This window comes from Uloborus diversus, chromosome 7 (genome assembly GCF_026930045.1).
Source record: "Uloborus diversus isolate 005 chromosome 7, Udiv.v.3.1, whole genome shotgun sequence".
Classification (NCBI taxonomy): domain Eukaryota; kingdom Metazoa; phylum Arthropoda; class Arachnida; order Araneae; family Uloboridae; genus Uloborus; species Uloborus diversus.
In genome coordinates this window covers 57,316,905-57,343,703 of record NC_072737.1, presented here as the reverse complement: position 1 = coordinate 57,343,703, position 26,799 = coordinate 57,316,905, and the positions used below count along the sequence as shown (strand labels likewise).

The 26,799-nt window shown below is 35.1% G+C and overlaps 1 protein-coding gene across 1 annotated transcript in view; it reads left to right on the top strand.

Moving 5' to 3' along the window:
- LOC129225702 (sodium/potassium-transporting ATPase subunit alpha-like) overlaps positions 1-26,799 on the top strand; it is a 156,142-nt gene that overhangs the window by 78,454 nt on the left and 50,889 nt on the right. The window contains exons 5-8 of the mRNA XM_054860179.1: positions 262-375; positions 1,152-1,404; positions 6,437-6,705; positions 17,653-17,851. Of these exons, the coding sequence (XP_054716154.1) occupies positions 262-375; positions 1,152-1,404; positions 6,437-6,705; positions 17,653-17,851 (835 nt within the window). The remainder of the gene's footprint in view (positions 1-261; positions 376-1,151; positions 1,405-6,436; positions 6,706-17,652; positions 17,852-26,799) is intronic.

The following is a 26,799-nucleotide window of genomic DNA, read 5'->3' as shown; positions in this document are numbered from 1 at the left end:
GTTGCAACAATTAGAGGAAATAAAGCGTTTTTCTATTTTTAAGTCTAAAATAGCTTAGTGCTACTCTGTCTATTTCCATCTTTCTTGGCACACAGTTCAATATTTATGCTGAAATGTGGCTACTGCATAAATGATTGAACTAGAACATATTTTTTCATGAAATTTTTCCTTTCTTTTTAAATTGGCATCTTTCTTGAAAACTACAAAGTGTTTAGTTCTTTCTCAGTGCAGTAATCATTCTAAAACTAGTTTTTTTCATAGTTATATTTAGGTATTGTGTTAGCTACTGTTGTGATAGTTACTGGATGTTTCTCATATTATCAAGAAGCCAGAAGTTCAAAAATTATGGAGTCTTTCAAAAATATGGTGCCTCAGGTAATTCTTAACATTTTTAAAATTTTTATTTTTAAATCTGAAATAAAATTCAAATGTGTGGCTTAATTTTTATAGATAGAAATTGTTAAACCAATTTCAAAACAAATAATTTAAACTGTAAAGAAGCATATGAACTTTTAACTATTAAATACTTGTATGCCATGTTAGCTCTTGGTATTATTCTACATTACAACATAAGTAAACTAATTTGAATTTTTTCACCAAGTTTATAAAACATTAGGATTAAAAACAATTTAATTAAAATGTTTTCATTTTCCCAAGAGTATTGTATATTATTATTTTACTGTTTTGTTTTCTTTTACAAAACAATTCATCCGCTCTTAATTAGTTGGTATTGAATAGCTAGGAAATTGTATGCAAATTTAACTGCACAAGGTCGATTGTTTTACAAGAATGCTTTGTTTGAATTTAATATTGTATATCCAATTCACATAACTCATCTGCACTTCTAAAGCTTTTTTTAATTTATAGTTGTTCATTATTGATTCTTTGATTTAAATGTTATGTGCTAAAATATTAAATCTTCTTCCATGAAAGTCTTATTAAAAAAAAAAAAAGGTAAGTAATGCTCAAAATATAATTGAGCATTAAAAGATTTAGTATGACCTAGTGTTTTATGTCTCAAAAAAGGGGGGAAAAGCTCAATCTTGCTTTAGCAATATATTTACCAGAAATTTTCTACTCTCAAATATTCATGCTTGAAATATTTTTCTTGACGAATTAAAAAATTTGCCAACTATATTTTGTTATTTTAGTATGCTACTATCATTCGGGAAGGTCAAAAACATACCCTACCTGCTGAAGAAGTGGTTGTAGGGGATCTGGTAGAAGTGAAAGGAGGGGATCGAGTGCCAGCCGACATTCGGGTCGTCTCTGCACAAGGTTTCAAAGTCGACAACTCATCATTGACTGGCGAGTCAGAACCACAAACGCGTTCCCCAGAAATGACCAATGAAAATCCATTAGAAACTAGGAACATTGCCTTTTTTTCCACTAACTGTGTTGAAGGTAAGTTTTCTATATATTTTGAACGTTGCATATAACAGTTGAACATAGATTGACAGAATTCGACTGCTTGTGATTTTCTAATTTTGAATTTTTTGCATCTGGATCAGAGTGAAGTGAAACATTTTAATATTTGTTGATTCATTATTTCAGGTCTGAGATTAAATTAGCAAAGGAACCTAGTTTAATTATTTCAGAAATTTTAGGATTTATGTATTGTAACCTGCATCAGAATACGCCCCCCCCCCCCCCTCCGGTTAGCTGACTGTGCAGTGTGATAGTGTTAAAGTTATCACAAAAAATAAACTACATCCCAGAAGCGTAGCTAGACCCAACTTTCGGGGGGGGGGGGGTATTCTATATATATATATATATATATATATATATATATATATATATATGTGTGTGTGTATGTATGTACATTTTTTTAGTGTTAAAAAAAATAAGAGGGAGGTGAATCTTACATACTTTGGAATGGGGTGCCCCAATTCCGATACTTGTGTCAAACAAAAGCAAAGAATTTTTTATTTTTTTAATGTTGTGGAAAATTCAACTTTTTTTTCTTTTTCCTCCATTTAATTTAAAGTGAAATTTTCTAGCAACGTCTTGTCAAAACCAGTCTATCCAAATCAGGGGGAAATCAAATATCTGATGAGTGTGTTCCATTCATTTCAGTGTGACTGCTTAATTTAGAGGCTAACACACATCTACAAAAGCTGGCATCCCTGAAAGCTAATAGATACTTCCATTTCCGCCTGTAAACTACATGTTTGACTTTCAATCTCATCGGTGGTCGGACTATAAAGACTATTTTTACTAACTTGTTTTGCACTAAAAGTATGATTCATACTTTCATAATGAAATAAAATAAAAGAAGACTTCTTGAATTATAACCCGCAAAAAATGAAATTGCTTTTCATATCGTTATATTTATATGTTGCTTTTTATGTATTTACATTTATGCCAATTCTAAAGCAGTTAATAAAATTTGAATAAAAAAAGTTAGGGAAGAAATATAGGCAGTAGAAAGTTATTCGTTCAAATGCATATCATCTGTTCTCCTCTCAAGTCTTTATTTTTAATTTTATTATCTGCTTTAGAATTTACATAAATATCTATTTTAGAGAGCAACAGCAATTTTCGGGTATTACAAACAGAAGTCTTTTTTATTTTCTACTTTTTAATGCGAACCAAGCTAACAAACAATCTAGATTCATTTCGTTTTTAAACATTTTATTCATGTAATCCTATGCAGTTTTTCTTTTGAATTAAAATAAAATTACCTTTAGAAAGGTCCGATGGGACTAATGCTGCTTTGCAGACTGTACTTTGTTTTCTTCAGACAACGTTAACTTTCTATTTTTAGAGCAATCCTTTTCGTCATTTTAATTTTTTTCTTTGGGTTGAAAAAAGCTTGTTATCGGTCTTGCTTGCATCATTATGCAACAACTTTCACTTAGAATGTACTATTTTAAACAGACTGTACGTTTCCAAAAGAATACGCAGTAAATACTGGCTGAAAAATCAATGTGATTGCAATGGATACTCTGGTTAGCAAAGGTCGTTTTGACTATGACCTATGACACACACGAGACCAGACCAACAAAAACCTCTATCGTCTCGAATTCCGGTTATGCTATCATTTTCGGATTCGAAGGCCAATGATCTTTAAAGCAGCAAACAAAAACATTTTCTTCAACTCAGAAACAGAGGAATTGTCTTCAAGAGCTGAGGATGCAGTGGAAAAAAGGGAGAAATGTGTTCCACGAATATGTTTCCAGGAAGATTAACCAAAGGACGGTCGTTTTGCGCACTTTCTTGGGTACTAAGAGTAAAGGGGTGAAATTCACAGGTTTGACATGTTAAGATGAACATTTCAAGTTCATGGTTAAAAGTCATTCAAGTTAAAAGCCATTTCGCTCTGTTATCTGGATTAGTACTGTTCTTTGGTTGCTCTCTTTCTTAAAATTGTGATTCCTTAGAAAACCGAAATGACAGGAGTGAAAAGAAAGTATAAGTTTTTTTCAAGTGATGAAAAAAGGAAAATCGTAGAATACTGGCCAAGTTAGATTTTCTGCAATTGCTAACCTCAAGAGGATAAATAATTAATCAAAAAAAAAAAAAAAAAAATCAGGGACCAAAAAGCAATAAGACATTTTCTTCAAAAAGATGTGCTTAAAGTTTCTTTTACTGCCAAAATGATTCCTTGAACTCACAATAAAGCACTTAATAATGTAATAATAGAATAAATACCTAACAAAACTAATAAAGAGGAATTTTAATCAAGAGCTCATATTGTCTTTAGTATTGATTTCAAATTTTCACTATCATATTTCAAATTTCTATAAAAAGTTTCTTAAAGCTCCCGTTTTTCAAAACCTTTTTATCTCGATATTTTTTCTTTAATGTGAAATTCGAAATATACGGATTCGACTGTATGCAATATTCCCACTGCGCGGCTCATAAAATTAAACATATTTAACAATTTGCAGAATCTATGACAAAGAAAGGCTGGATGGATTTAACAAATTGTCCGAGTGGACAGGGAGTGGATTTAACAAATCAATCTCATTTCTAAAGTGAAGTGTCAAATTTCACTCAATTATCAAAAAACTGTTGCAGCAGAGGGAGGCGTCTTTATGCTTGAGGGTCACACAAGGAGCAGATTTTCAATGGCATTCGGGGGGGGGGGGGGGAGCGAAGTGAATTTTTGACCTTTGTTACTCAGAAAAAAGTCGTTTTGATGTTTTTTTCTTTTTCTTCCCTCTTTTTTTTCTCTTTTTTTAGAGACAAACGTTTCGGGGGGGGGGGTTGTCCCCAAAACCCCCCCTTAGCTACGCCCCTGCTACATCCTCAACATTTTTTTAATTAGTTCTTCTTTAATCAAAGATATACACAAGTTTTTGCCTTATTTTCACTATTGTGATATTTTTTAATCAGTTATCAATGCAGTTTTGCCTGTTAAATATCTGATAATCATGCATTACTACCCTTTTTCACTGAATATTTTGGTAATTCAAATGAACGAAATTCAAATGAAAAGTAAAACAAATGTCTAGGACAGATAAAAGATCAGAAGAGACTAAAGTAAGAGCTAAATGAAAAGAAGAAAAAGTAAGCTGTTTCAAATATTTTAGTTCTTTGAAATTTTCATATCCAAGTAGTTTTTTGATATGGTACATATAAAAATAACTTAAGACCTCAGCAGCATAGTACTGTGTAGGAAAATAAGTGCTAGGAGTTAGTTTAAAATTTTGTCATTTAGCTTTTAAGTTCATTGTAATAAAAAGTTTCCTGCTGTTCAATTAGGTACAAGTAATTTTCGTGGCAATTACTGTTTAACTGCCATTCAGCGTTTTTGATTTTATCATTCTTTGGTTCTTTTCCTTAAAGAAAAAGTTTAAGGAATAAAAGCTGGAATGGAACCAATGTGAGTGATACATATCTTTTGTTTTTCATTGTGAAGCCAGTCTATAATGAAAAATGCTTTAAAACATTCCCTCTTACAGTAGTTTTTTTTCGTTGCAGGGAATAAAAATTTAACTTTCCTTTATCTCATTGGGTAAAGTGACCGACTTTTGTTCACATTATAGTGTAGTATCTTGGTGTTCTAAGATGAAATTTAGGAGGGTATGTGAAAAGCTAACTGCCAAATATAATTAGAAGATCAGAATTTCTTTATATTATGTGCCTTCCCCTTAAAGGAAATAAAGGGGTATAATTATGCAGAGTGTCTGAAAAGTCATTGATACATTTAAAAAATGCATAGAAAAGCAACAAAGTGTCGTATGAAAATGTGGTTTGCACAAGAATAAACACAAACTTATACAGATTCAGAATTTTGTAAACCTGGTTGTAACACAAGTGCAGTATTTTTAAAATAGTAGCAAAACAATAAAAGCGTTTTTTTTTTCATTACACACCTGTTGTTCATCTGTTCTTGCAGTGCTTTGGGGGCTCATCACATCAAGGACCTTCCTTATGTACCCCCACTGCCAAAAGTGTTAGAAGAACTCAAGAACAGCTTCCATGCCGCAGTGATGATGGCTTAGGACAGAGCTGGATACTATCAGGAAGAAGGGTTGGAAAATTGCACAAAATTGCTTCAATTTTCAATTTCTGATACATCCTGATACAAAAAGGCCAAAATCGCAGCTGAAAATGTGGTCTTATTAATCAAAAATGTTCACTACAAGAAAATAAATGGCAGATATATTCACTTTCATGCTTCCCTAAATGACGAGCGTGGCTTAATATAAGCTATAGTTTTAATAGTTCATCCAAAAATTTATTTTGTTTGTTTTACCAAAGCATCACTGTATGGATGGATACACATCTTTCAAATTCAGTGTACTTTTAGTAAGTTACCACCCTATAGCCAAGGCTTAGGCAGAAATACATGATCTACGCTGCCAGCTCAGTCAATTCCAGCCCAAAATTGCAGTTTCGTGCTTATTAGCACTCATCAGCCCGCCATAGGAGTGACTGAGCTGGAGGTGAAAAACCTCTTAAGGAAACCCAGATTGCCAAACAAACTGGTAGCTAATACAGAATTAGCACTGACCAGATGAGTGACTGAACCATGGTTTCGGTCCCTGGTCTGGTCAATGCTAATTCTTGTATTAGCTACCAGTTTGTTTGGCACTCTAGACTTCCTTAAGAGATTTTTCACCTCCAGCTCAGTCACTCCTATGCCGGGCTGATGAGTGCTAATAAGCACGAAACTGCTGTCCTCGGCTGGAATTGACTGAGCTGGCGGCGTATATCAGTGTATTTGTTTAGAATTCAATGTTTAAGAGCTATCTCCTATTTCTAAACTACAGAATTTAATGTTGAAGAGCTATCCTCTCCCTTCAAATTGTTGCCAGGATAAGCCAGATGCTATTTAAAGAAGTTGGTCGTTAATCTGTTTTGATTTGTTTCATTTGTTGTTGTAGCGACACTTTATTCATTAAAAGATTTTAAAATTTGTAGGAATGTATATATTGATAGAGCCTGAAACTTTTTTTGATAAATCAATGTCTTTTGTTTTTAGGGACTGGTCGCGGCATTGTAATTAACACTGGTGATCGCACCGTAATGGGGCGCATTGCCAATCTCGCATCTGGTTTGGAAATGGGCGACACTCCAATTGCAAGGGAAATCGCCCACTTTATTCATATCATCACTAGTGTGGCTGTTTTCTTAGGTGTTACATTCTTCTTCATAGCTTTTATTTTGGGTTATTACTGGTTGGATGCTGTTATCTTTTTAATTGGAATTATTGTTGCGAATGTACCTGAAGGTCTCCTAGCTACTGTTACGGTATGTTTTAGTTTACGTTCATTTGATGTGTATCATTGAGTTTATGCATGTCAAGTTTTTTAATTGAAATGAAAATGTAAGACTGAAAATACATTTATATTTCTACTCATTATGAGCACTTTTAATGTGATATTTTTACAGCAGGAGTTTTCGATTTGTTAGTGTTACGCTAAAATCTATTAAATTTGTAATTACAGAGAAACGTGTTGAAAGCCTTTAATTTTTGTTAGTTTAAAGGCCATAAGTTATACAACTTGCTCAGTGATATTCCCATCGAATTTTCTAAGGGTATACTCCCAGTAATCAGTTCTGCCCAATATGTGTATGCGATCATATACATAATATGAGGCAGTGAGAAGCAAAGGGATGCAAGTGGACTATTTTAAGTTTCTAGTAGAGCGCGTTTAAAGATCACATCCTACTAGTGATGGGCATAAACGAGATCTTTTGATAATCGAGATCTCGGGAATCGAGAACTTCTGATAATCGAGTGATTGATAATCGAGATCTTTTCAAGTCGATCACTCGAGTGATTGATAATCGAGATCTTTTCAAGTCGATCACTCGAGTGATTGATAATCGAGATCTTCCGAATCGAGTACTCGAGCGATTGACTTCTCGAGATCTTTGAAATCGAGTACTCGAGCGATTGAATTCTCGAGATCTTTATAATCGAGTACTCGAGCGATTGACTTCTCGAGATCTTTATAATCGAGTACTCGAGCGATTGACTTCTCGAGATCTTTATAATCGAGTACTCGAGCGATTGACTTCTCGAGATCTTTTGAATCGAGATCTCGAGATGTTTCAAATCAAGATCTCGAGATGTTTGAATCGAGTACTCAAGTAGTTCATTTTCTGAGATTTTCCAGAATTGAGTTGACTGCTACAGGGGTGCCCACTAAAAGGAGGGAGGGGGCATGGTGCAGCCTGCGCCATTGGCCGGTTTTTTCAGAGTTTTTTATTTCATTTTCGGGAGGGGTGAGGGTATATGGCGCAGCCAGTGCCACTAAAATTTTTAGGTCTAGTTTCGGGGACATAAACTAGAGGTCCATGGCGCAGCCTGCGAAACTGAAATTTTTAGAAGTGATTCTTTGAGAGGTTTTTTTAAAATCTCATTTCGGGATGGGGGGGAGCTCTTTCTAGATGGATGCTCCGTAACATTTGGGAGGGTGCGCCATTTCGCCCTGCAAAAGAGGGTGGGGGATACCCTTGACGTTTGGTACAATTGAATTCCCGATTTGTTTTGGCAGGGGTGCGCTCGCATTACGAATGTGCCATTAAGCCTATCATTTAGGGGTATAATAAGGGGCGAACCCGCCTCTCTCCCTTCCTTCTCAATTTGTGTAACGGGTTGATTTCTCGATTTTTAATTTTTTTATACTCATTTTGAGTGATTTATTCGAACGGCTATACATTTAAAGTAATGATTCTCAGATATCACGTGATTACTTCGAATGGTTTCGATCTCTCAAACATGAAGTTCATAATGTAAACAAGTAGGGGAATCGTTGCTCTGCGCAAAAGGACTCATTTATTCTTGTTTATTGCTTTGCTTTTTTTTGTGTGTGTTCTTGTTAGTAGAATTATATTAATCTGACTGATACATGAGGTGGGAGGGTAAAATATTTCTTTTTGCGTTTTCCAGAAGATTGGGATTCCCGGGGCATTGAAAGTTACAAGTGTGGCTTGCAGTGCATTGAAGTTCATGATTTTTTTTTTTCTTCTTTCTTGATTCGCTCTTTTTATTTTTATTTTTCATTCGCTGACTTAAATATTTAATAACAGTAAAGTATAGGGAGTGAAGTTGAGATGTTTCTGAATGCATTAAAAAGAAATATTGAAGATTGATTGTCGTGTGGGATTAGTTTTAGCTTCCACTCTTTGACCCATTTTTTAAATAAAAATTACATTTTATACAGATTATTGTTTATATACTTATTTTTATTTTTTTAAATTCCATATGCAAAATATTTGTGACTTCTTGTGTGCGTAGCATTTATTTTTGCATGAGTAGTTGAATTTAAAGGTTTTTCTTGTTTTACTCGCTTTTGTTTATGTCATATTCCTTATATTTTTAATGTCATATTCCTTATATTTTCATAAATGTTGATTAGTATATTATTTACTCAACTGAAAAATTTGGAGTCAATTAATGTGCTGATTTTATGAGTTTTTTTTTGTAAAGTGTGTTGAGGAAAACTACTGAAAATGCTTTGGCTCGCGACGGTCCATTTCAGAACTTAAGGTTTTGTAGCTGCACTTCATTTGCCGTGCGCTGGTCCTCAAAAAGGTTTAAATTGATTGCCAAGTTTCTCTGAAAAGCAGATTACGTATTGGATTTTCAAATCATTCGAGATGCTCGATAACCGAACATTCGACAACAGGCAATATATTATACAAGGGTCCCCACGGGAGAGAGAGGGGGGGGGGATCCATGGCGCAGACTGCGCCATTAAAGTTTTGAAGAGGAGAGGGTAACTTATAAGAGGGCTTTTTAGTCTTATTTTAGGGGGCTCTCGTTCTGGGGTTTCTCCGTCGCATTTGAGGGATGATTGTCATCGCCAGGGGAGGGGGGGATGGGCACCACTGCATTATAAATACATTGCGTTGAAACGTTTCACAAACGTTTTTACATGGTTGTCACAGCGTTAACAATCGTTTTAAAACCTTTAACTCAACGAAGTTTGCTCTCTGAGTAACCCCATCCGAAAAAAAAAGCACTGTAGAAGCAATTATTTGATTCTGAAACTTTATAGAATGACAGGGGTGTTCGTCCGTCCCTGTGAGCAATGGTGCGCCTCTTACGGCAATTCCACCTCCCCCACCCCCTAAGGAACAATAATCCGAAAAAGAGCTAAGACCAACTTAAATTTTCAATTACACGGTTTGTACAATACTGGTTCAATATATTTTTAAGTTTAACAACTCTCAAGTTTATACCTGCTAGTGTCGCCCAAAGACCCGCCCATATTATTATTGTCCCTCACTTTTTAATAAAAATTGTACATATTTAATCTTAATAACTGTCAAGTTCAAAACAGTATGGAAAGTGTTTCTCTACCCTTTGTTTCAAGATTTCACCGCCGAATCACACCAGGGGCAGATACAGAAAACCATTTTAGGGGGGGGGGGTCATGGTGAAGAAAGCCCCCCCCCCCCCCTCTCATGAACGAAATTCCCGTTTTCGGTACGAAAAATGTTTGAACGTGTTTGGGAGTCAATAAAAAGCACCAAATCTGTCAGGAATAAGACACCTAATTGGGGATAAACGTTGCAAATTAATTTCATGAGCAATGAAACTTTGAACACACATGTTTGAACACAATGAACACAACGGATACTGTTGGTTTAGGGTGGAAGGGAGGGGGTCATAATCCCCATGACCCTCCCGTTGTGTCCGCCACTCACACAACGCATGCCCCTCCATAAATCTGCTCATATGCTAATTAACAATTTTCGTTCGAAAAATATCGTTCAATTATTATGAAATCTCTCAATTATCGAAAATTCGACACCAAACATTCATTTATAACCCCATTCGAATAAAGCAAGCGAAAAGCAATCATTCGATTTTAAAATCATTCCAAATATATCCATCCCAAGAGCGGAGGCGCAAAGCTCTTCCCCAAGAGCAATACCCCCAAAAGAGACAAAATCCTCTAAAAATTACAATCCCAAAGTTTGTGTCAAAACTTATTTGCACCCATAGGAAGGAATTACACGAGAAGTAAACCACTTGTTTTATTAAGAAATTAATAACTACCTTTGTGCCGAGAAGTAACATAAAAAAAAAATATATATATATATAAAAAAAACCTTTTGTATCCCAAATATACAGACTACTGCAGAAACATATTTTGGAGTTTTAAGGTACCCTTTTTCTACAAAATAGTAAGGTTATGCATGTAAGGGGCAATTCATTAGTTACGTAAGGATGATTTTGGCAAATTTTGACCCCCCTCCCCCCATGTAAGGGTACGTAAGATTTTTCAAACCCCTCCTCATATTCTTACTTAAGATTCCATTTCGTTTTTCAAAATAATAAAATAACGAATCTAACATCACTGGAATCGAAATTAAATTCACTATTATTAAATTAAACCTTTTTGTGAATGAAATATTTACTAGAAAGTAGGAATCTATACTGAATGTTTTTTCGACATTTTTTTGTATATGATGCGATACTAATTGAAAATAAAACATGCCATGCATAGTGCGATTCTTTAATTATGTTTTACATTATTCATTCTTTGTAAAACAAATTAAAAACAGCTTATCCTAATACGTTATTTATTTTCCAGACGCAAATGAAATATGTAATCCCTATCAAATCACTTGACTGCGCAATTTCAAATGTAAAACATCCGACTTGGAAAATATTGCAAAAGAATGGGTTTGAACCCCCCCCCCCCAAAGTATATACACATTTTTCCAACCCCCTCCCCCTCAGAACCTTTACGTAATTAATGAATGGTCCCTAAAGACATCCAGTAATGTCCCTACATCCACAATCTCACTATTTTGCGTTGAAAAAAAGGGTTCCTAGAAACCCCGAAACACGTGTCTGTTGTAACCTGTATATTTCGGCTTTAAAACGTCTGTTAATGCCTGTTACACTTGTATCATTACTCAATGGTACAGTCGAAGGTGGACGTAAGGGGGAAGACGTCCCCTCAGGTTTTCAACTTAAGTATTCCCCCTTTTTACCTGAAGTATAATTTTAATGCCTCTCAAGTTAGAACCTTATTAGTGCCCCCAACCTTCACTTCCACCAAACATATCATTAGACTACCAAAGCATCCCAAAGGATCATTTGATAATCAAGCATTCGACAGCATACATTCAATTATAACACTATTCGAATGAAACATTCGAGAGGCAATTATTTAATAATAACACCATTTAGATCGCAATGGTATCTATTCCTCAAGTGTGCTGGCACACCTTTTAAAATCAGGACCCCCCCCCCCCCCCCACCCTCAAGAAGGATATTTCCTAAAAAAGACTAACATCTATTAAGAATTTCAATGGCGCAGTCTGCGCCATGACCCACCTCCCTGTTGGACCTCTGGAAAAGGACCAACGGATGTGGAATGGTAAGTTCGGGAGAAATGAAGCAATGGAAACTGAATTTCAATTTAAACAACATTTTATTTAAAACATATGTATATGTGTAAATAGGAAAAACAAACATTCAACATTTTTAATATCAAATCCCCATTAACAAATTAAATATTTCCCCCCAACATACATCAACAAGAAATATCACATTATTCGTTTTCTCTAAATATCAGTTCTAAAACGTCCTCAATAAACAACCCTAAACAGCATGCCACATTTCCAAGAAAAGACTATTGGAAAAATTTCATACCCTTGTAAGTCCATACAAGCACTTGGCACACAAAACTTGAAGGCCACATCCATCAATCGGATGAACTGTTGAGTTGAAAAAACCACACGTCCACACGTGGACGACAGACCATCCATCCTCTGTCAATGGTCACTGCATTCCAGGCACACCCATCCCACAGTAGAGGATTCCTCACCATATGCAGTACAGGAAATTATTTACCTGGTTTCTTTGCCAAACAGGAGAACATTCAGTAGTAGAGTCTCTTAGAGGTCACCTCACCATTCGAAGAAATGCCTCACCCTACACTGAACCCGTACGGTCCGACCAGCTCGGAACCTAGGATGAGCAGCTTTGGTCCTCTGGTCCTGTTAAGCCTATTTCAATACATCAACTCTTTCTTTTAATTTTATTTTCACAAAACCGCCTTCCAAACGTAGGGTACTGTTTTAGAACTTATCGTGCACTACTAGCAGGCAAAACGAACTTTAATTTTACATTTCTTTCATAAACTCCCACGTCCCTTGCGTGGACAAATCAATCGGAGCTCACATGCTCATATCAAAACAAACCGTCTGCAGAACGGAGGCAAATCATAAGAGAGCGATTGATTGATTGATTGACTTTCTATTTAACCCATCACTGTTACCCGACGCAATGACGTGACGTCATCAAAATTTGCATCTATTGCCTCTCAAAGCAACTCAACACAGTTACTATTTTAACTGTTGCTATTTTAAATCACCTTCTTCACTGCTTTCAGCAGAAAGATCCTCAACTCTTGATTCCTGACGTCACGTCTGCCGATGGGTGAAACCCGTGATTGACTTGTTGGGTGTTTAGTCACTTGGGGATTTGATACCTCCGCCGGATAATTTACGTCTTTTAAAACCGGGAATCTGTTTTTCTCGGATAAGTTTGAATTTACAGGCAAGTTTTAAACAATTTAAAATACATTCAAGCTTTTTACGCATCTCTCCAAGAACCAAAATAATGGCTTTTGCCAACACTCCCCCGTGGGCACCGCAGCGCAGCCTGTCACTCACTCCAAATTTTTCTGGGGGAAGGGTTCAATGCAAATTTTTTCGGAAGACAACAAAAACCACGCGCATTCATAAGTAAAATCATTAACTTTTCAAAGCCAGCCCTCTGACCCCCTGAATGGCGGATACACCCCTGCAACTGAAACACCTCACAAGCAGGGGTACGCACCCGCCCTGAGGTCGAGAGCACCCCCCTCAATATCGCAGAGACCTCCTCCCCCCCTAAAAGAGAAAAATACCCCTCAAAACACCCTCCCCCCTCAAGAAGGAGATTCCCTAAAAAAGGTTAACATCATTAAGAATTTCAGTGGCGCAGTCTGCGCTATGAACCTTCTCCCCTATAGGCACCTCAGCGCAGCCCATCAGCCACTCCAAATTTTTCTCGGGGAAGGGTTCAATGCAAATTTTTTCGGAAGACGACAAAAACCATGCCCTTTCATAAGTAAAATCATTTCCTTTTCAAAGCCAGCCCTCTAACCCCCTAAATGACGGATCCGCCCCTGCAATTGAATCACTTCAGAAGCAGGGGTGCCCCCCGTAGGTCCCCCCTCAATATTGCAGAGCCCCCCAAAAAATGAAAAATACCCCTTAAAACACCCCCCTCCCTAAAAATGTCAATGGCACAGGCTGCGCCATGACCCCTCCTCCCTTTCTAGGTGGGCACCCCTATCAAAAGTCAACTATATTGAGAGGTTCGTTCGATTATCAAATCGGTCGAAAAATACATTGCTCGAGTGATTGACATCTCGAGAACTCAAGATCTGGAGAAGTTCAAAGCGAGAACTCGAGCAGTTGATCGCTCGAGCACTCGGAAAGTGACAATCGAGAACTCGAGCAGTTGATCGCTTGAGTACTCGAAAAGTGATATTCGAGAACTCGAGCAGTCCATCGCTCGAGAACTCGGAAAGTGATGATCGAGAACTCGAGCAGTCCATCGCTCGAGAACTCGGAAAGTGATGATCGAGAACTCGAGAAGTTCATCGCTTGAGAACTCGAAAAGTGGTAATCGAGAACTCGAGATACGATAATCGAGAACTCGTGGTAATCGAGTTCTCGAATGATCTTGAATAATCGAGTGATTCGATTATGAGAACTCGATTATGCCCATCACTAGATCCTACGTAGGCTTTCATTGAAATTGTTTTCTAAATCATGCTGTATAGCAGCACCTACCAGGGCTACTAGTACCATCTCTTGCCCCAAGACAGAGGAGAGGTTCACCTACCATTTGTCCTAGTTATCTTCAAATTTTTAATTTTTCCACTTGCATCCCTTTGCTTCTCACTACCTCATATGCCATAATATGATAATTTTAGAAGCTTGAGGGTATACGCTATATGTCTAAAAGATGTTTCAGAGTATACAGCGCATATGGAGTATACCCTATACAGGGCCGATCCTAGCAGGTGTACAGAGTGTGCACCGCACAAGGGCGGCCAAAGCAAGGGGCGGCCGCAGGCCGCATCATATAGTTCTTTTAGCAAGCAAAATTCCTCAAGAATTTCTCACAAGATAACTTATAATAAATCAAATAAATATGCTGAATTTTAAATGTTCAATTATCAAAGTAAGTGCCAATTTCCCGACAGAATTGCATAGTTTAAGAAAAATAGATTGTTAGGGAACATTGTGTTGGTTCATTGTCCATCAATATCTACTCTTTACATACATGCTTTATTTGGTTGCAAAATTTGTGACAGAACCGGTAATCATGCATGGATACTGGGGAGGGGAGATGAGGGAAATGGCCTCCTCCTGAAGCATGAAAGGGTGCCTTCTAAAAGGAGCACTCAGGGCCCAGGGCGGCCACTAATGTCTACCCCCCAAGCTTTTATAGACCTAAACAATGAAGACATATTTTATATATTATATATTTAAAAAAAGCTATACTGATTAGATACTCTTGCAACCATTTCAAACAACAAATTCTGTTTTCAACAATCGCGGATGCATGGAGAGACAGCGAAAAATTGCGACTCCCCTGAGAGTCAAACATATATGAATGACGAACTAAAATTTTGTAATTTGCCCCCTTTACAGCATTTTTTTTCGAATTAAAATCCCGAATGAACTGCCCGGTTTCATATCAGGGCTCTTGTCCCGGGTAGTAAATTTAAACGTAACTCCAAAATGAAGATCCAAAAGGATGCCATGACCTCCTTGAGGAGACTAAAGAAGGCTTAAAATTGCATTTTTAAGACTTTAATTTTTAAAAATTTTGCTGTTTGACCCACCGATCTTAAGGACCCAATTAAATCTCTGATTCACCCCTTCCACCTTAACTTAATCAAACATAGCCTGAAAATGTTGGCTTTAAAATCCAAAATGTGTTTTCAGAGGACAACCCTTCTTAATGTCATCAAAATTTGCTTAATGACATTTTTCGTATTTGACAAATTTTATGACATTTTTTGTGATTGAGGGCCCCGAAATCCATTCCCAAACATTACTACCAAAGATAGTATCAATTAGCGTCTTTAGAGAGGCCCCTAATCCCACCCCCTCAGTTTGAAATTGATTTCAGTTTCAAAAACAGTTCGTGAGGGTACACTGAACCCCCGCCCGCTCTTTGTCCCCTCGTAATCAAACAATGCGTAAAATACGATTTTCTAAAAAACTCTGGAAGAGAACTGCCTGGCTTATGTAACTTTTGATGGCGCTAGGACATATGCCCATCGACTGTTGAAGTGAGATGGACAAAAGTCTATAATTGTGTTTTTCAGATATTAATATCCGAAAGATCCGCCGAAGCTTCTCAGTTTTGTTAACGTCACCAAAGATAGCATAAAATTGGGCATTTAGAAATATCCACTTGGGAGCCCCAAAACCCTTCCTTCCCAAAAATAGCCTAAAATGGATTTTAGTTCCGAAAAATATTACGGTTCGGAATATTTTCACGTTTTCCCTATCGTTTTCAAATATAGCCAAAAGTGGGTTTTTGAAACAATAGTGCCGAGAAATTACCGAAGGAAAGTCGCCAAATCCCCTACTATCACCAAAGACAGCCTAAATTTGCATTTTAAATTTTAATTTCGAAAACTTTCAATAGGAGATTATTGAATCTCCCTCCCTCTAGCAACGTCAACAAAGATAACCCAAAGCTGCTCGTTTAAAACTTCAGTTTCGGAAAATTTTCGGGAAGAGCGCTGATCTTTAATAAGCTACGGTCACAAAAAATAGCTTCGAATTGATTTCAATTTTGAAAGAATTTTAGGAGAGAACTCCAACACTACTTTTCCCCTGAAGTCTCGAAAAAGTTCCTTAAATTGCGATATTTGACGTGAATTTCGAAAATTTCTTCATGCTCCTTGAATATACCCGACTCTTTTCTCCTTGCAACCAAACACAACTAAAGATTACTAAAACTATTTTTCATACGCCAATTTCGATAATTTTCTGGGAGCAATCCATCCTCCCCTGATTCCCCCCCCCCCTCCGTCCTTTCTCGGATGTCACTGAAGACAGACTATAAAATGCATTTTTACGAGTAGTAAATTTTGGTATATATTACTTTCTTCAAAGATATAAATTGTACCTAAGGAGTTTCTTACTATAAAACTTTTCTTCCTTTTTATAAGTTCATCATTCTTGTTCGTTTTTTTTTTCTTTTTTAAATTAGATTTTGATGTAGAAATTTGAAGAAATATTTATATGGACGTCGAAGATTAGTCAAAATATGCAAATTACTCTTGAGGGGCGGCACATTAGATCTTTGCACACGGGCGGCCGACACCCTAGGATCGGCCCTGACCCTATATGAGGTATGGGAACACAACTGAACATGCTGAAGGTAAAATGTCAACATGAGATGTAGTTCAGAATGGAGTGACATAAGTTGGAGACAGATTGGCAATTTGTTACCATGCCAAATTCAGTGTCTTTTTGAAGATATTTGGCGAAATTATTCCTACCCAATTTAATAGATAATTAGCAGATTAATTGTTATTAGATTATGAAATATTAACATTTAATTTGGAATTCACAGCAACAACATTAATCCATACCATCTTAATAATAAAATATAATTCAGAGCAACATTTGATTAATTACTATATATTTATCACATTATTTGATGGTTTTTGCAATTCATTGTTTGCTCTTCTAGTATTGATGATATGATAACCTACGATATGGATTACTGTGTTTATCTTCAAACAATTGCAGTGTGCTTTTCTTCAAACGGAATTGTTAACGTAAATGAATATGGAAGTTTCAGGAACATAATTTCTTATCTGCTGCATAGAGCATTAAAATTATACGAGTTTGCTTAATTTATTAACTGATTAATGTTAATAAGCATTTAATTGTATGAACTCATAATCACAGATTTAAAACCCACAAATTACGATTAAATGGTACACATATCAAAACATAAGATTTTTTTTCTGTGAAAATTCATTGGTGTTCTTTTGTTAAATTTTCTTTCAATTCAGATTTATTTAGAAATCTATACAAATTGTAATGTTTTGCTTGACTTCAACTTTGTTCAGCCAGTAATTGTACGATATAAGCAATATGTTTTTGAGATTGACTTTAAAAATATTTTTATAGGTATGCTTGACCTTAACTGCCAAAAGAATGGCTTCCAAAAATTGCCTTGTGAAAAATTTGGAAGCAGTAGAGACACTTGGTTCCACATCTACAATCTGTTCTGATAAAACAGGCACCTTAACTCAAAACAGAATGACAGTAGCTCATATGTGGTTTGATAACCAAATTATTGAAGCTGACACCACAGAAGATCAGTCAGGTAAGACCATTACTTTTTCGTTTTCAAGTATACATTTATAGGGTTGCCACTAATAAGGCGACTTTTACGACTATTTTTGACCGCAGGTGACTATGGCGACTTTTTTGATCAAAAATGGCTTGAAAGCTACTATTTTTCAAAAATTAGTGACTTTTTACAACTTTTGGCGATTTTTTTCATGTTTTGTGATATTTATTGAAAAAAAAAGAAAGAAAGAGCGATGGGTATGATGTGCTCAACACGTGTGTCGAGAAAAATGCTTCCTCTGTTTTAGATTTCAATCCTTTTGCATCTTGTAAACGTTTTAATGTTTTTGACAACTGGAAACTATTTTGGCATACGCTATCTTTTGTAAACTTATTTTTTGATTTATTTTGATAAATAATAAATAAATAAATGTTTGGAAGCATGCCAACATTAAACTTATACGTCGCGGATTATTTTTCCTGCATTTGAGAATTCAATTCTTTTGCATCTCGCAAAATTTTTTTTATATTTTTGACAATCAGGCATAAGTTTGATTGTATGCTACCACAGATTAACTTATTTTGGTTTTAATTTAATAACTAACAAATTTTATAGAATTTTGGTGACGAAATGCTTCTTTGGTTTGAAGAGCCAGTTACAATCTAAACTCATCACTGTCATCACTGTTAAAAAAAATAAAAAAATACAAAACCTGAATTAGACCAATCATTTTATCATTTTATATGGTAATGAGACATGGGCAATTATAAAACAGGAGAAAATTGGCTGCTCGTTTTTTGTCTAAAATGTCTGAGCGGATGCTAAATGAAGACTAATTATAAGATACTCTTTGGCAAAATATCAACGTGTAAAAATAACAAAGGAACTATAAAAAAATGGCGTATGGGCACACAAATCATATAAAAATTATCTGGAGGAACTAAGAAAGTTGATAGACTTTGAAGGAAAACAGAAAAATTAAAAAGATGATTTAAAAAAAAGCAACAGACAGGGGAATAAAATGTAAAACAATATCAACTGAACACAAGTCAAAAGACAAGGTAAAGGTGATTGCATAGATAAGAAACCCAATCAAGAGTTTCCAGATTCTCTATTAGAATAGCAAACCATGACTGAAATCAGTTATTGAGAAGAGTGATTTATACGAAATTAGCATAGCAAAAGGAATTAAAGGTGCAAAAAAGTTACAGGAAGGGGGGAGAACAAAAAGAAACAAAAGTTAAAACTTATTGTTAACAAAAGAAGAACCAAGTTTTACTGATTGTGTAACTAAAACCCTAAGAAATGTCTTAAGTTTTCCATTTTGTCATCAAAGTTAAAATGTTGAAAATTTTCAACTATGCAGCAATTATTTGTTTGTTTCAATCACACACAAAACTCACTTTATAACGCTTTTATGTTTTTAAAACCAGAGTAAGTATGTTTAAGTGGCCTTAAAATTAAAAAAAATATCTGAACTTTTTTGTTTTTCACTTTGTGACATTTAAAACGTGACGTTACACGTAAGATCTCCATGACGTTAGGTGAAAAGTAACTTACATTTTTAAAATAGTAATTCCATCAAAAATGCAAGAAATGAACTAATTAAAGGATGAAACAAAAGTTAAATCTGAGAAATTAAGTTTTGGTTTTTTCGTATGAACTAGATGTAGTTATGTTTCAAGATGCTGTATGATGATTATGTCATGCAATGTTGTTTTTGTAGCAAATTTAAAAAAGATTATTGGTAAAAGCAACGTTACAGATTCAAAATGCAACTTAACTGTTCCTCTAAGAAGACTATTTAGGCGACTATTTTTTGAATTTCAAGCTACTAAAGCAACTATTTTCAAGTAAAATTTTGATTGTAACCCTAATTTAAAACTCACTGTTCTATTCTCTGAATTTATTTACTCCCCCATTTGTGGAGCGGTTGAAATACAATAATTCCTTGCATTACCTAAATATGTGAGTGAAGATAGTGTAATTCACTTTCATTGGAATAATTTGTGTACTCGCCTTAAGTTGGACAATTTAGTCCAAAAAACATAGTCGAAGTTGCAGGGTTCATTTATATATGATGCACAACTTCGGAAAAGTATTCCTAAAACCCACAACTTGATTATTTTTCTGATTTTAGCTCAACCCAGTTCATCTAAGTACTAAACATGAAAATTCAGGCATTTTATATTATCTGACTATTAGTTAAAGATTGATTACAGCAGAATCTTGACGAGATAAAAAGTGCAAGAAATGCTGAATCCTTGATTTGTGAATTTAAATTGATCACATGAAAATGTGTTCTTGTAAAACTTGTAATGAGGCTAAAAGAAGTTCAAAAGCAGAATTTAGTGTTATTAGTTCAGATTATAAGCTACAATTAAAATTAACAACAATTAAAAAAAGTAATCACCAAACAAACCGGTTTCCGAAACCACAATGGCTGGAACTAAACCATTTTGTACACGAGTATGAAAATTATGCATTTCCAGTCACTCAAAAATTGCTGAATTTAGGGTTATCTACTGTATATCTTGTTTTATTTGAAGTTTTTGTCACATCCTAGTTGTTTGGACGTTTTACTGTCTGCCTTCCCCCCTCCCCCTCCGTCACATTATCAAACTATTTTTATGTCAGTGTGATCAATTAAAATTAAAGTTTAGTTTCTGCATAATTTTGTTGATAATCAATAATAGTTTTGTTGAGAAAGAAATGTCTTGAAACCATTGTATTTGTGTTAAGAACAAACTGCTGCTTTAATTTAGCTGATTTTTTAATTTCTTCTCTGATAGTAAAAAACTTTTTTAAAAATAAAATGAAATTTATGGAACATTTTTGTGAAAAGAATGTCAACAGAGTTTTCATTGAATCTTTCTTCATGAGTAAAAATCCAGTGCTCTGGTGTGTTGATGAAATGTCGTTTGAGAAATTTTGTAGTGATTATATTTTATTTTAAGCTAACTTTGCTACAAACAGGTTGAAAATGAGCAAAATTTTTAATTATTAAACTTTAGTATGTAAACTCGTGTACCCTTAGGTTTTCCCAAGTACTGCATGCTATGTTGTGTAATGAAAAATGTTTAAATAATATTGCCTTCATTGTTAAAACCTTTTCCAGTGTTTTAGAAATTTTTGTAGTTTAATTTTGTTGTAATTTGCGATAGTCACATTCTCTAAATATATTAAATAACTTTTTGTATGTTCTATGTCTACCTTTAATGTAGATATGGGGGGTAAGTTTTAAAGTTTTTGTGCATGCAAACTCTTTGCTTTTTGGCATTTTGTTCTATCCTAAAATTTTTTATTCTAGCCATTGTTGTGTATATTGTGGGCATTTTCTTAAATAGCTAGACCTTATCTCTAGAGAGCTTTCTTTTTGTATTTTTGCTGCTTAAATTGTTGTTTAAAATATTTCTAGAACTTCTCTTGAGACATCTTTACTATGTCATGAGGGATTCATACCCAGCTCTGGTCCAATCACACAGTTGGTATATCACATATATAAGTTTGACTTCATCCACCATCCTAGAGGTATTAACACTAGTGGGATAGGATGTACAGCTCATCCTACGATACTGTATAACATTTCTCCCACTAATTAATAGCATTCAGATTTTACTATTTGAGCATCAAGTTAGTTTTCACAGAACATGGAATGCACATTTCTTCTGACTAAGGACTAAAGTGTTTGTTGTCAAGGCTGCTGCTTAGGGGAAAACGATTATTTTACTTCAATAGTTATGAAGTATTTCAGTGTATCTTCTGAATAAGTAATAAAATAAGTTGTCAACTGTGCTTTCAACATTTTAAATGAAGCAGTTTCAGTAGATTCTTCGTCAGAGATATTTTAACACAAATCCACATAATTCCAGAAAGTACTTATAAATTGAATTACTGAATAGTCTATTTTAACCAGTGATTCTCAACCTCCCCCCCCCCCAATTACAGTGCACTTTTAATATCATGGTAAACTAATAACAAAGATGCACTTTGCAGATTTTTATAAATCAGCATTTCATAATTTTCAATGAATTATGCAACTTCTGAGCTTGGCATTTTCTGCTAGCTTCATTTGTATTTAGACATAAAAATAATAATCTCTTTTCATGATCCTGATTTCAGAGTCAGGATCATTTAAAGACTTTGTGATAGTCTAAAGAGTGCTAAAAATCTTAACTTGCACAATTTAGATGAGTAAAGCTACTGTAGTAATACATTTGAAGCTTTTTGTGGCATTGTTAGGAAATTATATCCTAACAGTAATCCAGAAAACAAATCATTTGGTTCTTCTGAATTAAATACTCCTTTGTCACACGCTGAATTTAGTTCTCTGCCCCCTCCCCCCCACCTGGGTTTTTTGTCTGATACTTTTAAATCAGGGGTGTTTGTGATCCGAAATTTCCGTCAAACTTTTAAAATCATTTTTTTCAATTGATTTTTTTTTTTTTTTTTTTTTTTGTATGCATAATTAAAGAGTTTTTACGGGAAAGGGGTCAAGCTTCTGAAAATTTCACTCTGTCTTCAGGAAATTTTACTCAAGTCAGTTTGCACCCCTGATTTATATATGAAAATTCGCAACGGTGAGAGACTTAAAACACTTTCACTGCACCTTGTCACAAAGGTTGTGAATCACTGATTTAATCATTCCTCAAACTAAGTTGAAGAAATTATGTATCAAAAGGCATTAATTTTATTGTCTTTTAAAGTTAAGAAGATCAGTTATAGTTCAAAGTTTTTGAAAATGGAAATATTACTTATGAATTCTGTTGGATGTCAAGCAGCAGCCTTGGCAACTATGAAGACATGCACTAACTTGCATTTAGTTTGTAAGGGAGACCTACTGCATGTGTCATATTGACTAGATATATAGGAAAACCGGGTCTTCATTTATAGGGAGAGATATTTATTTACTATTTTGCAGATTGCATCATTCATTGCACTTGAATCCAGATCTCATCGTGTGATTTCATTTTGAGCAGTTTGATTATTAGAGCATGACTAATACTCTTTGCTTTTTCCATCTTTCAGCATTTGTTACAATTAGGCATAAGTAGTCATTTGATAGTAATAGTTATAAAGCTTGTGTAGAGTAAATGTGTTTGATTCTACTTGAAAAGCATGCTGTTAGCGGTAGAGGACAGCACTTTAGTTTTAGTAGTGATATTTTTGAATAGTATTTTATTATTAATCTCAGATTTGTATGTTTGAATATACTAACATTTGTGATTACATTTTGTCAAAATGTTTTTGTTTAATTCTATTGTCTTAACGGATATTATGTGTAAAAAGCAATTCTAGATCTAAAAGAAATCTAACTGTATTGAAGCTAAGTTAGTTTGGTGTTAGAGAAACTAGATTGCAATCTAAAAACATTTGAATATCATTTCAAAATGCTCATTGAGCTCAAATCAATTTTAAATTCTTGCAGTACACCACAGATTTTACCAGCTAATGAAAGACATACAATCTATAACTGGAGTCCCCAAACTTTCTGATTCACAGCACCCTTGAAAGAGTTGGAATTTGCTCACGCCACTCCAATCCACCTCTAAATGGTAGACTGGATTTCAAAAAATCATATTTTTTCAATTGCTACACATGTTACAATTAACGATACATGATTGTAAAGAGAAGTATACCAAGTTTTTTTTTTCAGTTACGAATGCTCAATGTGTGACCTCCTTGTTTCACGGCATGCATATATAGGCGTTAAATTACTAGTGTTTTAGGTCACAATTGAAACTGGTAATCATTATATATATTTTTTAATATTTAAGTAAAGTTCTTCTGGGACCTACTCGCTCAGATTTATCTGAGCATTTAAACTGATAAAGTAAACAATTGGTAGGAGTCTCTGAGGGTGTCAAATGTTACACATATGTGTCCAATCTGTTATCCAGTTTGTTCCATACATTCTGTGTTATCACTCTATCAATGGTTCGTAATGTCACACTATGTTGAATCATTCCGTCAAAAATCCGTTATGCTGCACAAAAGCATCCTTGAGGTTCGTGAACTGTTTTTGGCATCGGTAGTGCATCAATAGTGTTTAAAACGTAACCCCATAAAAAGAGCCACACAGTGTGTGGAACGAACTGGATCACAGATTCGCTATCTGTGACACAGCAAAAAGATCACATATTAACCATTTGCAACTGAAAAAAAAACTTATCATATTTTTCTTCAAATTCGTGTATCACTTTTTGTAATATGTGGAATTGTTTCGAAAATATGATTTTTTAAAATCTGGTTTATCGGTTGAGGCAGTGAAAAGCAAAGGGATGTAAGTGGACATTTTCAAGTTTTGAGTAAAATGTGTATAAAGATTACGTCCTAGGTAGGCTTTCATTGAATTTTTTTTCTAAATCATGCTATACAGCAGCACCTACCAGGGCTGCTAGTACTATCTCTTACCCCAAGGCAGAGGAGGGGTTCACCTTTCATTTATACTGGTTATCTCCAAATTTTTAATTTTGCCACTTGCATCCCTTTGCTTCTTACTTCCTCATTTGTGCTCACCCTGTATAGATGTGCGTAAATATAATTGATACCTTATACACTTCACAGCACCCACTTTGAGAACCACTGATGTATAACATATTTACTATGTCCGTATTTACTATTGTTTGAGTTTGAACAATTTCGTTCAAATTTAACTTATAGAAATACATTCTTTAAAAAAAATTGATTTGTGCCACTGGTGCTTGATCCAGCACAAGGATCGGCAAGTAATTTTAGTTGGGTTTGTATACTATAGAAAATTTTTATCAAGGTCCAGAGGAAACCCTCTCATTCTGCACTAACCATTAAAAACTTAAATCAGTCACTCAATCACTTCCAAAATACTAGAAAAAGTGGTTAAAGTGGTGCCTATCAATATTGTTGCCTTCATTAAAGTATTTGAAAATAATTTATACTTTTAAGACGTTTCAGTGGTCCGGACTTGGACCACAATCAGAGCTATTGCATAAAGGTGTAGAAATTGATTTTCTTGTGATCAATTATAAACAGTGATGAATCCCTATGTGCAGTTCATTATTCTGTGACATGTAATCCTTATTTCATTTTGCCAAAGTGGACAAGAAGCATAAGCAGTGAGAGAAGCTTACTAACTTCAGTATTTTCAAGCAACTAATTCATTGCATATTTTCAAACAGTTGTAATTTTTATTTTGGGTTCCTTCAAAATCTAAAATTAGTTTCTTATGCAATGTTCATATGTATTTATTTGTTTATGCCTTTTCCCCCTACTTGTCATCACATAACAAACAGCAGTAGTAAATATCCAGTGCTGGATAATGCACACGAAACTGGTTTTTTCCTCTCAATCATTATGCTAGATACCATTTCAAGTGCACAACTATGATTAACCTAAAGATTGCAATGAAGGACCATTTCCCAAAACATTTTAAAATCTAAAGTTCTTAGAAGAAAATTGTTTTTGTACTCTTCAAGATCTAATGAACCTTTTAGCTGCTATTGCAAGTTGTTTGAAAATAATTGCTACAAATCTGGACTTGATTTATCGAATTTAACGTTGCATGAAATTTTGAACTTGGGTCTTAGGCATAAAGATCTATGGGCTTAGGCAAAAAGATCCACAAAGACAGGGTTTGGCGCTGATTGTTATGTTAATGGTATCCACTCCAATGGCAAAATATGATTTTACATGAAAACACAGGAACATTGTTTACTAAGTTCTGCCGTGTGTTAAATTGTGTGGAGCCGCAAAGTAAAAGTTTTTTGACGGCTCCAAGTTGGAGGGAAAAAAGACCAGCTTCAACTCTGACTTCTGCAAATTTAAAACCTTTGATTCGGAGTACTTTACTCAGACTCCACCTTTTACAGAGTTAAGGATTTGGAGTGAAAATGACTCTACTCTAGGAATTTTAAAGCTTTCGACTCCAGACCCCAACTCCTTTTCCCCAAGCTGAATCCGACTCCAACTCTTCAGCCCTGCTTTTTGATGCCCATTTAAATGTTGATGCCAGATGGAAAGAACAATAACGATACGCCAATGTAGGTCAAAGTTTTAGCAGATTAGGCATCCAGTTTCAAATTTGTCTGTATTACTGTTGCTTGGCATGACGTATTTATTATCTAAACTTTGTTTCGAAATGATTGAACCTTTTACTTGATTTTAACTAATATTGTCCAGATATTACAAAATGATTTAATTCTTCTTCTTCTTACTTATCTCTCTGTTCTGAATCAGATCAGATCCATGAGGTTGTTCGCCTTATTCAACTTCAAGACAGAAGTAGATCTCTTCTGTAGATCCTCGCGTACTTAATCAACACAAAAAATCAGATGTTGTGCAGTGGGCTCTTCAGTATGACATTTGGTGCAAATTGGGAAAGTCCTATTACCATGGGAAAATCTGAGGGTTTTTAGATGACCTGTGCTCAGGCGAGTCAAAGCAGTTAGATCTCTCCTGTCACCCTCAAATCCAAGGGAAGCACCAGGACCCTCGCAAAAATACCATGGATGCTCATGAGGATATCTCCAAGAGCTGTTTATAGTAGCCTTACATCTGGAGTATAGTTCAAGGTACGTCAGAGGATCCCCACTATTCTGAGTCATAGTAGAGCCCTCTTTCGCCCCAGTCCATCCGCAATATCATTATATCTCAAATTTACATGAGATGGAATCCATTGTAAATGGAGGTCACAAGAACCGGACAGACTCTAGAGTTTTTTGACAATTCTTATTAACTTTTGATCTGCAATGAATCTCCAATTTTGCAAGTATTGGATTGAACTGCGGCTGTCTGATAGGATCCAGGTCTCTCTAGGGAAACGTTGCTCAGCAATATAATCCAGAGAATGGCGATCAATTCAGAGCAGAACACGGAGCAGTAATCAGTATTTCTATGTTTAAGAGATATTTCTTCATCTCCAGATTTAACAACAACGCCACTTCCAGTGTTCCCTTCAATTCTGCTGTCGTCTGTGTAAATCAGAACAGCCTCAGTAGGAATAC